Below are 12,156 nucleotides of genomic sequence, written 5' to 3' on the forward strand. Positions count from 1 at the left end.
TATATCTAACAAAAAAATTTCTTAAGTTTTATAGAATTTGATTTAATATATTTTAACCAAAATAAAAATATTTCCAAAATTATAATTTTAAATATTATACATAAATATAAATTTAAATAAAATTGATTTATTTTTATATATAATTAAAATTAAAATATTTTAAATATAATTTAAATTTTAAATTTTTTATTTCTGCATATGGTACAGAAAAACACCTGGTAATACCACGAATACGTGACAATAAATAAGTTTTTTTTTTTTTTTTTGGTAAAAAAGTTCATTTTTTTTGTTCGCTAATAAAACATAGTTATGGATTATGTTTAAACACTGGGAAAGCATCGATCTTAGAATGAACAGTGTTGTCTGAAATATTACAGAGGGCTCATAAAAGCAAAACACCGACGTTGAGAGACCTCTGAACAGCTACGACAGGATTCAAAAGCCTAGGATGGTATCAGGCTGTGCAACGGTAAGATGGAAATCTCTGTGTTCCATCAAATTAAAGTTGACGAACAGTGGAGAACTTGGCGTCTTTTTCTAAATTTTCGTCTTTAGAGATTACCAGGACATAGACTGGTTCATTACTACGGGTGTCTAACCCAGAAAACCATGCCTACTAGCATCATGCGATTCTGGAACCTCTATCCCCTGGCAATAGTATATCAATAGAGATGTACATATTAATTAAGTAACAATAAAAATAAATTATTGTGGGTTGAAGTTCATCTGCTTGAAGCTTCTGGAGCTTCTTGATTTGGAACCAGGTCCTCTGCTTGAAGTTCATCTGGCTACTACTATCTAAAGCTCCCTCTTTGTGGGTTGATTGGCACTACAGCACCCACTTAGCAGGCCATTCCTTCTGGACGATAACGCCAAATGCAAACGACTCGTGGATGTGGCGGAAGCTCTTAGACCTGCGACCCCTAGCACTTCAGTTCTGTCAGTCACAGCTAGGTAACGGCCAGAATACGAGCTTCTGGCACGATGTATGGACCCCGCTTGGACAGTTAATCACACATATCGGTCCTGCTGGCCCAAGAAATTTGCGCATCAGAGACAACGCGGTGGTAGCGGATGCAATCTCTGGTGTTTCATGGACACTGCCACACCCTAGATCACAAAAGGAAGTTGATTTACATGCTCATCTCACTACTCTCATTTTACCATTACCTATTGATGTTGAGGATGATTATATATGGGTTGCTGGTGATTCCTCTTCTCTCTCTTTCAGGTCGTCCACAACGTGGGAGAGGCTTAGGCCAAGGGAAGAAGTCAAGAGCTGGGTGGATGTTGTTTGGTTCAAAGGAGCTATTCCGAAGCTCAGTTTCAACATGTGGGTAGCCAACTACGATCGATTGCCGACACGTTCAAGACTGCTGGCGTGGGGATTACCTATCTCCGCTGACTGTCCGCTCTGCTCCACCTACGTCGAAACAAGGGACCACCTCCTCCTCTCCTGTACTTACAGCCACGCTATATGGCGAGAGGTCTTCAGCAGATGTAACCATCCTGTCGCGCCCTTCACTAATTGGGCAGAACTGTTATCTTGGATCAGAGCTGCAACTTCTTCTAAGATGCGGCTTCTAAGAAAGCTAGCGTCGCAATCAGTGGTGTACCATTTGTGGAAGCAGAGGAACAACTTGATACACAATCAGATTTCACTACCGCCTGCTACTGTCTTCCGAAACGTTGACAGGGAGTTAAGAAATATAATTTCAGCAAGGCGCCATAGGAAAGGATACGCTTCTCTCATGGTCATGTGGTTGAGATAAATCTCTTTAAGATTTCAAGGTCTAAAATGTGAATCATCTTGTTTTTTATTCTTTTTTGCCAAGATGGCTCAGCTTGTAGGTTCTTGCTTTTGTAAAAACTTCTAATCATCTATGATATTTACAATTTAGCAAAAAAAAACAATAAAAATAAATAAAAGGAGAGAAAAGGATGTTATGAATGAATTCACCACCTCTAAGTAAAATGGGGATAATTCCATAGTTGCAATATTCTTGAAGTCGTCGTTCATCAGAGAATTGATTCTTATCAGTATAGAAAGCCGTGGTTGACACCCTCCCATGATAACCTTGGTGCCGTAAATGGAATCTAACTTTCTCTTGCATCTCCTTTGGTTCAGGGATAATTGGCATATCATCAGCGTCCACTATGACATATACGGATGCCACAAAATTTTTACTGCCGAGTGAATTTCCGGTAGGGCAATATTTGAGATTGGAAGCTATTTGTTGAGACGGTCTCGCCTCTGTTATGGATTCAATGACCTAGAGAACTTGATGGACTCATTTTCGATCATGATAACGATTATGTACTGAACCGAACCGGATATCGGTTTAGACGGTTTCGGGTGAAACAAGACTTAAATTTTGAGAAACCCGGTTGGACTTGGGCCAAACCCAAAACGATCCAACCCAAACTCTGAGTGTCTCTCAAGAGAAAGCGAAGTAAAAACAATAGGAACAGACAAAAGAGGTAAAATGGCTTTGCCTTTGGTCTCCTCTGTTTCTTACATCCAATCTCCAACCCAACTCCATTGTTTCTCTCCCAGAAAAGGTTTGTCTTTTTTTCTCCTACTTCAGTGGATCAAAAAATTAAACCAAAGCTTATGGATGCTAATTCTTGTAATTTCATCTGGGTTTATGTAAATAATAATGCAGAAAGATTAATTCTTTTTTGTGAAAAGCTTTCAACATTGTTAATTGTGACTACTTGTGAGGTATGCAGAAAGATTGGGACTTTATAGATTACTATTGTGGAGCTCTCATCAGGAGGAGAAGAAGAATCATCATAATAGTTCGATTAGACTTAGCAAAAGAAACTCTCCCGCTGTGAGAATGTCTGCATCCACATTGCCTACGTATCTTCTTCACCGACCAAAGAAGGTTTGGATATGGACTGAGTGCAAGGAAGTGATGACGACTGCAGTGGAACGAGGGTGGAACACGTTTGTCTTCTCATCACATAATCTACAACTTTCTGATGACTGGTCATGTATGTTACATTTCACAACCACAACCAATCCAATAAAAAAAACCTTCCTTTTGAGGTTTTGATTCAATGTTTATCTTGCAGCGGTTGCATTGGTGGATTCATTGTTTATTGGTGAGAAGCAAGTTACTGATGGAACTGGGAAAGCTGTGGCTGCTGTCTTTGAGGTTTCAACACCTGAGGAGCTGAAGAAGCTTAAGATTGAAGATGAGGAGACTGAGAATATTGTTCTTGGTCTTTTAGACTGGAAGGTTTAAACTTTCTCACACACACACAAACACACAAGGTTCTACCTTTTTGGATGGATAACAGAGAGTGTTTCTTTCGTTATGCAGTCAATCCCAGCTGAGAATCTAGTGGCGGCTCTCCAAGGAAGTGAGAAGACGGTGTTTGCCGTTTCAACTACTCCCTCTGAAGCAAAACTATACCTTGAGGTAAGGTAGCTTCTAGTTTCTGATGTTTGACACTTACATTACGTTTTCTGTTAGTTTTATCCTCTTGTTATGTTTGGATTTAGGCTTTAGAGCATGGTCTTGGCGGAATCATTCTTAAAACAGAAGATGTCAAAGCTGTTCTTGACCTGAAGGTTACCATTAACCATAGCCTCCCACCTTCTTTGTATTATTGCTTCTTATAGTTTCTGCTTCTATTAGGAATACTTTGACAAAAGGAACGAAGAAAGTGATACGTTAAGCTTGACAGAAGCTACTATAACTAGGGTTCAAATGGTTGGTATGGGAGACAGAGTCTGTGTTGATCTTTGCAGCCTCATGAGACCCGGTGAAGGTCTTCTTGTATGTTTACCTGTATATATATACTCTTTTCTCCAACATCAACGTTACTAAAAACCTTTAAAACAATTTATCTATGAATCCTTCTTCTTCTTTCTTTTGTGACAAGGTTGGATCCTTTGCAAGAGGACTCTTCCTGGTTCACTCAGAATGCTTGGAGTCTAATTACATTGCAAGCAGGCCATTTAGAGTCAACGCTGTGAGTTTTTGTCTCCCTCCTACATCTAATAAGTCTTGAAAGATTGCTATTCACTCAAAAAAAAAGACTTGAATTTACAGGGGCCAGTTCATGCTTATGTCGCAGTTCCAGGAGGAAAGACTTGTTACCTCTCCGAGTTAAGAACAGGAAGAGAAGTAATCGTTGTTGATCAGAAAGGAAAACAGCGGACAGCAGTTGTCGGGAGAGTTAAAATAGAGAAGCGACCGCTTATCCTCGTGGGGGCTAAGGTTGTTTGTATATTAGTAGTATTACATTCTTATAATAGTTTCTCTGTGGTTTGAACTTGTGAGCTGTTTCTATCTCTCTTGCAGCTTAGTGGAGAGGAGGATGAAACGGGGTTTAGCATCATCCTACAGAACGCGGAGACAGTTGCATTAGTCACTCCTCATCAAGGTTTCTTCTTTGTCTTGAGATCTTTCATTGCAGGTTGCTACTTGTTTTACATCAAATGTGTTTTACTTCCTTGCAGTAAACTCATCTCGGAAAACGGCTGTTCCTGTGACCTCGCTGAAGCTTGGGGATCAAGTTTTGATTAGGTTACAGGGCGGTGCACGCCACACCGGTATAGAGATTCAAGAATTCATTGTCGAGAACTGATTCAAATAAAATGTGTATTTTTATTCAACTATTCATAGTCTTGTAAAATGCAGCAAATTAAATTGAAAAAAAACTAGAGAGAAATTTTATGAAGCAACACATGTTTTAGAGTTTTTTCATAAATGATGTGAATAATTAATTTACAATTCTAGATGCACATTAATAATCCCGGATCTACGAAAGCTAATCTAGAAATGGAGGTGCAAATAGACTAAAATCATGAGTCTCGTTCTCAACAGTGTGAATGCAGGTAGCTCAAACCTGAAAGTTCAGTCTCGTTCTCTTATCAGTTATCACCCAACTAAACTGTTTCGGACAAAACAAGATCATAGCAACATCCAAGTAATCAGTACAAATAGTAAACCCCTTCGACTACTTTTGAATCATAAAATAAACCTTTTAACTATTTTTCTTAATGTTTTAGCCTCTCCACTTGCAAACTATTAACATATGTTACTTTCCGTCTATAATTATGTAACGGAAAAAGACAGTCGTTAACATTTTGTAAGTTAAAGAGTTAAATCATTAAAATATCAGTTGAAGGTTTACTTTACGATTCAAAAATAACTGAAGAGTTTAATCACTAAAACACATTTTTAAGAAAGTATGTTTAAGAAAAAAAATTATTTTTCTCTAATTATCAAATATTTTCTGTTAACTAAGAATATTTTATCTTAGACAAAAATGACTATAGTGGCCTCAAGTGATGAAAAACATAGTTGCAAAGCCAATTAAAAATAATTTGTTTATCAGATATGTGGATTTCCAATAAAACAATATTTTATTAACAATCGTTATGAGATTATATGAAAAATGTCAGTTCTGTGGAAACCAGTTAAGAAAAGTATGAATTAGGCTATTTGATCGTGATATTTGATTAAGCCAAATATAAAAACCGTCATGTTCAGCTTGGTGAAAAGTTTTGAGAAATTGTATGTAAAGATGTTTTGACATGTTCAATGGTCTAATTCATTATGTACAAAAATATATTTTATTAATTCCCGCATACCGATTTTCTTTTTATATAATTTCGCAACAGTTGTGAATCAAAATTTTTTACTTTGAATCTGTATTATCTGATAATCATTTTTTTAATTTGATTTACAGTCCTGGTATTTATGTACTTAGAATACTACTGTGCCACTATTAGTTTATAGTCATATTGTCTAAATTAAGGTGTTTTTAGTTAACAAACAATATTTAATAATTAGAAAAAATTATTTCTTTTTCTTTAATCAATTTGCTTAAAAATGTACTTTAGTGATTAAATTTTCAACTACTTTTGAATCGTAAAAAACTTATTAACTAATATTTTAATGTTTAACTGTTATATGTCAGATGTTTACGGTTTGTAAATTGAGAAGTTAAAATATGAGTCATTAAAAAGTAATTGAAGGTTTTTTGTGATTCAAAAATAGTCAGGGGTTTTATCAGTAAATACCCATAAGTAAATAACACATAGTTTGATATATGTCAATTGTTTCAGACTAGCTATCGCATTTGCTTTTGTATATTTGTTTACATATAACAAAACAAAATAACTTTTGCTAAATGCAAACAAAATTGGTATGATGGAAACTAAACATGTGTATATTCTATTTACAGTAGCTAGACCAGTGGTTGTTTAAATTAACCTGTAATGACTTCTTCTCACAACTATTTTTGTTATTAAACTTTCTTTTTTGATCCATCAAATTCGTTTAGACAAAGAAAAATTCAAGTGAACGACCATGAATCTCTCGTTTGTATGTTGTGTTGTTTTTTTTTCTGTTCTTGTAACCTTCCTTAACCTATTTTTAGGCTTTGTGAAAAATGTATATATACCTCTCAAAATCCTCAATCAAAACTCGCACTCCCTTCATATTCTTATTTAGTTTTATTTTTTATTTTTTATTTTTATTTTTATTTTTCTTTTTACTTTGCCATATAAAACAACCATGGCAAGGATCTCTCTGTTGATATTTATAGCCGTGGTTCTAGCCATTGGCTCCGTCTCAGCTCACCCACCAAAGAAAACAAAAAAGAACTTATGCCCACCAACACTGTCCAAACTCCAAACTTTCCCCTCCATCGAAATCTCTAAACTCATCCAGAAGAAGATCAAATCCGCACCCAACACACCTCAGTTCAACACTTTGTTCGCCACCTGCAAAGTCTTCAGCGAGTACCTCGCTGTTGCCAAGGGTGCAGCCTCCAAGAGCGTGTTCGGTTCCCTCCATGCCAAATACGCTGTGATGACCGAGGCGATGTTTTCGGCTCAAGCAGCTGTTGGTGTTGAAGGTGAGCTTGCGGCTGGGGTGAGGAAGAGCTACAGAGCGATGGCTGATGGGTTCGTTGAGCTCGAGGGGATGATTGCTGAGATCTCGGCCAAGTATAAGTTCAATGCTAATGCTGAGATAAGCAAGGCTGACAGGTTGAAGGTTGACAAGTGTTTGATTAAGTTGAAGGGTTACATTAATGTTTTCGTGAAGGTGATCACTAAGTGCAGTGCCAAGTTCGCCGGGAAGCAGATGGGTAACCCCGTTAAACCCGGTGGCTATCTCGATGGTTTCATCAAGAAGGGTGTTCAATTTGGCGGTAACTTCATCGGAGGCTTCGGAGGTCATGCCGGAGGATCCATCGGAGGTAATGCCGGTGCCGGAGTCGTAGGTAGTGCCGGAAGCAAGGTTGAAGGTCATGCCGGTGGCAATGTCGGAGCCGGAGTCGGAATCGGAGGCAATGCCGGAGCCGGAGTCGGAGGCCTTGTTGGAGGCAAGGTCGGAGGTCGTGGCAGAGGCAAGGTCGGAGGACTTGTCGGAGGATTTGTCGGAGGACTTGTCGGAGGCAGCTTCGAAGGACTTGTCGGAGGCAACGCCGGAGCTCAAGGCGAAGTTAACATCGGAGGCCAAGTAGGTGCCGTAGCCAAGGTTGGAGGCAAAGGCAAAGGCAAAGGTAAAGGCAAGGTCGGAGCTCAAGGCGAAGTTAAAATCGGAGGTAATGCCGGAGTTGAATTAGGAGCTAAAGCCGGAGCCAAGGTTGGAGGTGAAGCCAAAGCCGGGTGTGGATCTAAAACCGGAGCCAAGGTCGGAGCTCAAACCGAAGTTAACGTCAGAGGTAATGCCGGAGGATTCACCATTGGCTCTGGTCGTAGGTCCACATTAGGATCCAGAATCACCATCGGGGACCCCATTCGAGCAAGATTTGAGTTCGGAGGAAGATTTGGGGGTAAGGAACGTGTGGGCGGAGGAACCAAGATCAGGCCTGCCAGAGTTAAAGCCGGAAGATACACCACCGGGGAACCCATTCGAGGAAGATTTGATGATGTGTACGATTTCGCGGGTAAGATACCTGTGGGCGGAGGACGCACGCTCAGGCCAATGAGCCACACTAGCAGCAAACACTTGGACTGAGTGAGACGCAAGCTAACAACAAACAACAGATGAAAGGAGGGAGCCATGAGTTCATCTCAAAATAATATTGGTTTTATTTAAATAAAATATGAAGGAGGGAAACGCCATGCGATATTTATCTCTATTTGTAACCCATTAACAAAATATCGATATCTGTTACTATTCAATTAATATAATACCGCATGTTTTCTTTATTAATACGCTCCTTGTTATTATTATTATTTACATACAACAAATCCTTACTAAAGAACTCAATTCAAACAAACAATACAACAAGCACACATCGTTGTGGTTTAGCACGTGTTATGCATGCATGTTGACTATCTATTTATAGTAAGCAGTGACGTCAGCAAAACTGTTACCCGCTTGTATTCTCTACCACTCACGCACGTATCTGATTCACTCAACGATTGAGTCACTGTGCGTGTCGTTATAAAGTTAGCCTTACCCTTTTGATTAGTTTAGCAACACAGTAAGAAAAAAAAAAACAGAAACTCAATAATGGAAACTACTTTCTACCTGATCCTCTCTCTCTTCCTCTCTCTAACATTATTGTTCCGAACACGTCGGCGCAAATTAAACCTACCGCCGAGTCCAGCTTGGCCTTTCCCGGTTATCGGTCACCTCCACCTCCTAAAGATGCCGCTCCAACGGAGCTTTCTATCCCTCTCCAAATCACTAGGCGGCGCCTCGATATTCTCGCTCCGCCTCGGCTCTCGTCTCGTTTTGGTGGTTTCTTCTCACTCGGTCGCCGAGGAATGCTTCACCAAGAACGACGTCGTTTTCGCCAACCGTCCGGATTTTATTTTCTCGAAACACATGGGGTACAACTTCACCACCATGGTCAGCGCGCCTTATGGTGACAACTGGCGCAACCTACGTCGTATTGGCGCCATTGAGATCTTCTCGTCTCTTAGGCTCGATAGCTTCTTGTCCATCCGTAAAGACGAGATCCGACGGCTGATCTTCTGTTTATCGAAAAACTCTCAGCACGTAAGTGTGGTTTTACTAGCATATGTTGTTACGGTCGTGATTGCTTCACTTTTCAGTAAAACGTTTTGTTTTTTCTCTTCCAGATCACATTTTGCAAAAAAAAAAAATAAAAGAAGAAAATCACAAAACGTCTCTTAATAATTTTATTATACATATTATTTATACAGTCTACGATTTTCTGTATTTAAAAAAGTGAATTTTTCAAAAATTCTAATGAAAATACAAAATTGCTTCTTTAGGAAACAGACAAATCTATATTATTAAAGTTGAAGTACACAATTAGATTGTTTGGAAACAAAGATAGTATGATAAGTGAGATATGTTTGGAAACATGTATATTAAAATAAATGAGATATGTTTAGAAACATGAATAGTAGAGATGTGTACTTTCTTTTATTTACATATTTAGCCATTGTATTTTCAATAAATTAATAACAAATAAAAATTGTTTAGAAACATCAATAACATATTCAATACTTCTTTTTGTTTAAACATTTAGCCATTGTAGTTAAACAACATTTTTTTCTATATTTCTTTTATTAACAATTCTATCACTATTTACAATTTTTTTATTTACAATTCTTTATGGTGAAAATAAAAACACAAACTGGAATATAAATAGTATATTATATAAAACAATTTAAAAAAAATATTATTATCTTATATAGTTTAGTCAAATATAAAAATTTCAAGAGTTCAATTTTCAAAAAAACAATCATAAAATTAATAATAATTTATAGAAAACTAATGCAAAAAATTAAAATTTTGAAACATGGATAAAAGTATATCAGTTTTAAAATATACAAAATGGACTAATCTAATTACCTAAAACATTGTTTTGTCTAATAATCATAAAATAAAATTTAAATTTTATATACATATTTCAAATCAAAATAATAATTTAAAGTATATTTAATTGATTTAAAATATGCATATATTTAAAATTTTATTTTTACTAAAAGATTTTCCAATAACCATTACTAAAAAATGTTTTTAATGTATATAAGAAAAATACAAAAATATTAATTTCATATACCAACTTAAATTATGGTTTTTGTATTTCAAATTAAACTTTAGTAATATAATATATGTGATAATTTATAAGATTGTACATATAAAATACTATTAATTATATGATTATTTATATGATGGACCAATACAATTAATTATATGATGACATATATATGATACATAATAGTGACTAGGGCTGGACGTTCAGGTATCCATTCCGGTTCGTTTCGGATCTGTTTGGGTTTCCGGTTTTCGGAGTCAAAGATTTCAGCCTCATTTATATATTTATAAATTTCAGTTCGGATTATGACTAGGGTTGGACGTTCAGGTATCCATTCGGATTCGTTTTGGATCTGTTTGAGTTTTGGGTTTATGGGATCAAAGATTTCAGCCCCATTCAAATATTTCTAAATTTCGGTTCGAATTATATTCGGATCTTTGCGGGTTCAGTTCGGATTCAGATAACCCATTTTTTTTAAATTCATTATATATTTTGAATTTCATAAAATCTATAAATAAAATAATATATTGTATATAAATTTGAATAACGTATGTCAGAATACCTAAAGTTAACATATAAATTAGTTTGTTTTAAAATTTTGATCAAAAATCAATAACTATTTTAAATATTTTTGGTGTTTTGAGTGTACTTCCACTATGTTAGATATTTATATTTGACTATTTTTATATATTTTCAAGTATTTAAACCAACTTAAAAGTATCATATATATTCTGGATGTTTTTATATACACTAAAACTAAAAATAAGTAAAATAGTTATAAATCTTTTTCAGATACATTTTGGTATCCAAAATACTTCGGTTCGAATTGGTTATGGTTTCGGTTATCTAAATATCAAAATTTGGAATACTTGAAAATATTTACTCAATTTTGGTTTGGATTGGTATTACTCTTTCGGATCGTGATCGGTTCGTTGGTTAACAACTGAAATTTCAGGAATCTGCTAAGGTGGAGATGGGATCGTTGTTTATGAGCTTGACTCTAAACAACATCATTAGGATGTTGGCTGGAAAGAGATTTTACGGCGATGGAACGGAGGATGACGATGAGGCAAGACACGTTAGACAGCTGATCGCCGATGCTGCTTATGCCGGCGATGCAGGGAATGCTGCTGACTACTTCCCGATCCTTTGTTGGATAACTGATTATGAGAAACGGGTGAAGAAGTTAGCCGGTCGGGTCGACGAGTTTCTGCAAAGTCTGGTTGATGAAAAGCGTGCAAAGAAAGAAAAGGGTAACACAGTGATCGATCGCTTGCTTGCTCTACAAGAAACTCAGCCTGATTACTACACTGATGTCATCATCAAAGGGATCATAGTCGTAAGTAAAGACATATAACACCAAATTATAAACATTTGCTTAGTTTTTTTTTTTTTTTTATATCCAAGTGATTTCAAAATATTTCGGATAGGTTATGATACTTGCCGGGACAGACACATCAGCAGCAACGTTAGATTGGGCGATGGCGAATTTGTTGAACCATCCAGAAGTACTAAATAAGGCGAAAAACGAAATCGACGAGCAAATCGGTTCAGACCGGTTAATACAGGAACAAGACATTGTAAAACTTCCTTATCTCCAGAGCATTGTGTCAGAGACTTTACGGCTTTATCCTGTTGTACCAATGCTTCTTCCTCACATGGCATCAGAAGATTGCATGGTGGCTGGCTATGATGTCCCGCGTGGAACAACCTTACTGGTGAACGTATGGGCCATACATAGAGACCCAAAGATGTGGGAAGAGCCAGAAAAGTTCAAGCCAGAGAGGTTTGAGAAGGAAGGGGAGGATAAAAAGTTGATGCCATTTGGGACGGGACGACGAGCTTGTCCTGGATTGGGGCTAGCTTTGCGGCTAGTGACGTTAGCTCTGGGATCGTTAGTCCAATGTTTTGAGTGGGAGAGAGCAGGAGAAGAATTTGTGGACATGAGCGAATCTGAAGAAGGAATCACGATGCGCAGGGCTACGTCGTTAGAAGCTAAGTGTAGAGCTCGTCCCATTTTCAAAATGATTTTAGATGCTTCTTATCCATAAGTTTCATCAGAATGTGATTGTAATAAGAAAAGAATTATAATCGATGATGTTATGAGATAAAGTTTGATTTTAGTGAGAATAAATTGTGTAATTTGCAAGTAAGTAA

At 36.9% G+C, this 12,156-nt stretch overlaps 3 protein-coding genes across 4 annotated transcripts; all 3 read left to right on the top strand.

Moving 5' to 3' along the window:
- Positions 1–893: 893 nt before the first annotated feature.
- On the top strand, positions 894–1,772 carry LOC108850315 (uncharacterized). Its single transcript, XM_018623870.2, has one exon. The coding sequence runs from the start codon at positions 894–896 to the stop codon at positions 1,770–1,772; it is 879 nt and encodes a 292-aa protein (XP_018479372.2).
- A 629-nt stretch (positions 1,773–2,401) lies between these two features.
- On the top strand, positions 2,402–4,699 carry LOC108851502 (uncharacterized). 2 transcript variants are annotated; one of them, XM_018624939.2, is made up of 10 exons: positions 2,402–2,562; positions 2,734–3,000; positions 3,082–3,248; positions 3,333–3,431; positions 3,515–3,583; positions 3,651–3,803; positions 3,898–3,987; positions 4,068–4,235; positions 4,320–4,401; positions 4,478–4,699. In XM_018624939.2, the coding sequence occupies exons 1-10, from the start codon at positions 2,487–2,489 to the stop codon at positions 4,603–4,605; spliced, it is 1,299 nt and encodes a 432-aa protein (XP_018480441.1). In that variant the 5' UTR covers positions 2,402–2,486; the 3' UTR covers positions 4,606–4,699. The 2 variants fall into 2 exon arrangements, with proteins under 2 accessions (XP_018480441.1, XP_018480442.1); XM_018624940.2 differs by having other exon boundaries at positions 3,651–3,791.
- A 3,767-nt stretch (positions 4,700–8,466) lies between these two features.
- On the top strand, positions 8,467–12,152 carry LOC108855536 (cytochrome P450 81D11). Its single transcript, XM_018629383.2, has 3 exons — positions 8,467–8,987; positions 10,955–11,338; positions 11,430–12,152. The coding sequence occupies exons 1-3, from the start codon at positions 8,496–8,498 to the stop codon at positions 12,048–12,050; spliced, it is 1,497 nt and encodes a 498-aa protein (XP_018484885.1). The 5' UTR covers positions 8,467–8,495; the 3' UTR covers positions 12,051–12,152.
- Positions 12,153–12,156: the final 4 nt, after the last annotated feature.

The sequence above is a fragment of the Raphanus sativus genome, chromosome 4, assembly GCF_000801105.2.
Source record: "Raphanus sativus cultivar WK10039 chromosome 4, ASM80110v3, whole genome shotgun sequence".
Lineage (NCBI taxonomy): Eukaryota > Viridiplantae > Streptophyta > Magnoliopsida > Brassicales > Brassicaceae > Raphanus > Raphanus sativus.

Coding starts and splice junctions, on each gene's coding strand:
- LOC108851502 (XM_018624939.2), top strand. CDS start 2,487: ATGGCTTTGCCTTTGGTCTCCTCTGTTTCTTACATCCAATCTCCAACC. Junction 3,001..3,081: donor ACTTTCTGATGACTGGTCAT/GTATGTTACATT, acceptor TTTATCTTGCAG/CGGTTGCATTGGTGGATTCA. Junction 3,804..3,897: donor GTCTTCTTGTATGTTTACCT/GTATATATATAC, acceptor TTTTGTGACAAG/GTTGGATCCTTTGCAAGAGG.
- LOC108850315 (XM_018623870.2), top strand. CDS start 894: ATGTGGCGGAAGCTCTTAGACCTGCGACCCCTAGCACTTCAGTTCTGT.
- LOC108855536 (XM_018629383.2), top strand. CDS start 8,496: ATGGAAACTACTTTCTACCTGATCCTCTCTCTCTTCCTCTCTCTAACA. Junction 8,988..10,954: donor TATCGAAAAACTCTCAGCAC/GTAAGTGTGGTT, acceptor CTGAAATTTCAG/GAATCTGCTAAGGTGGAGAT. Junction 11,339..11,429: donor TCATCAAAGGGATCATAGTC/GTAAGTAAAGAC, acceptor TATTTCGGATAG/GTTATGATACTTGCCGGGAC.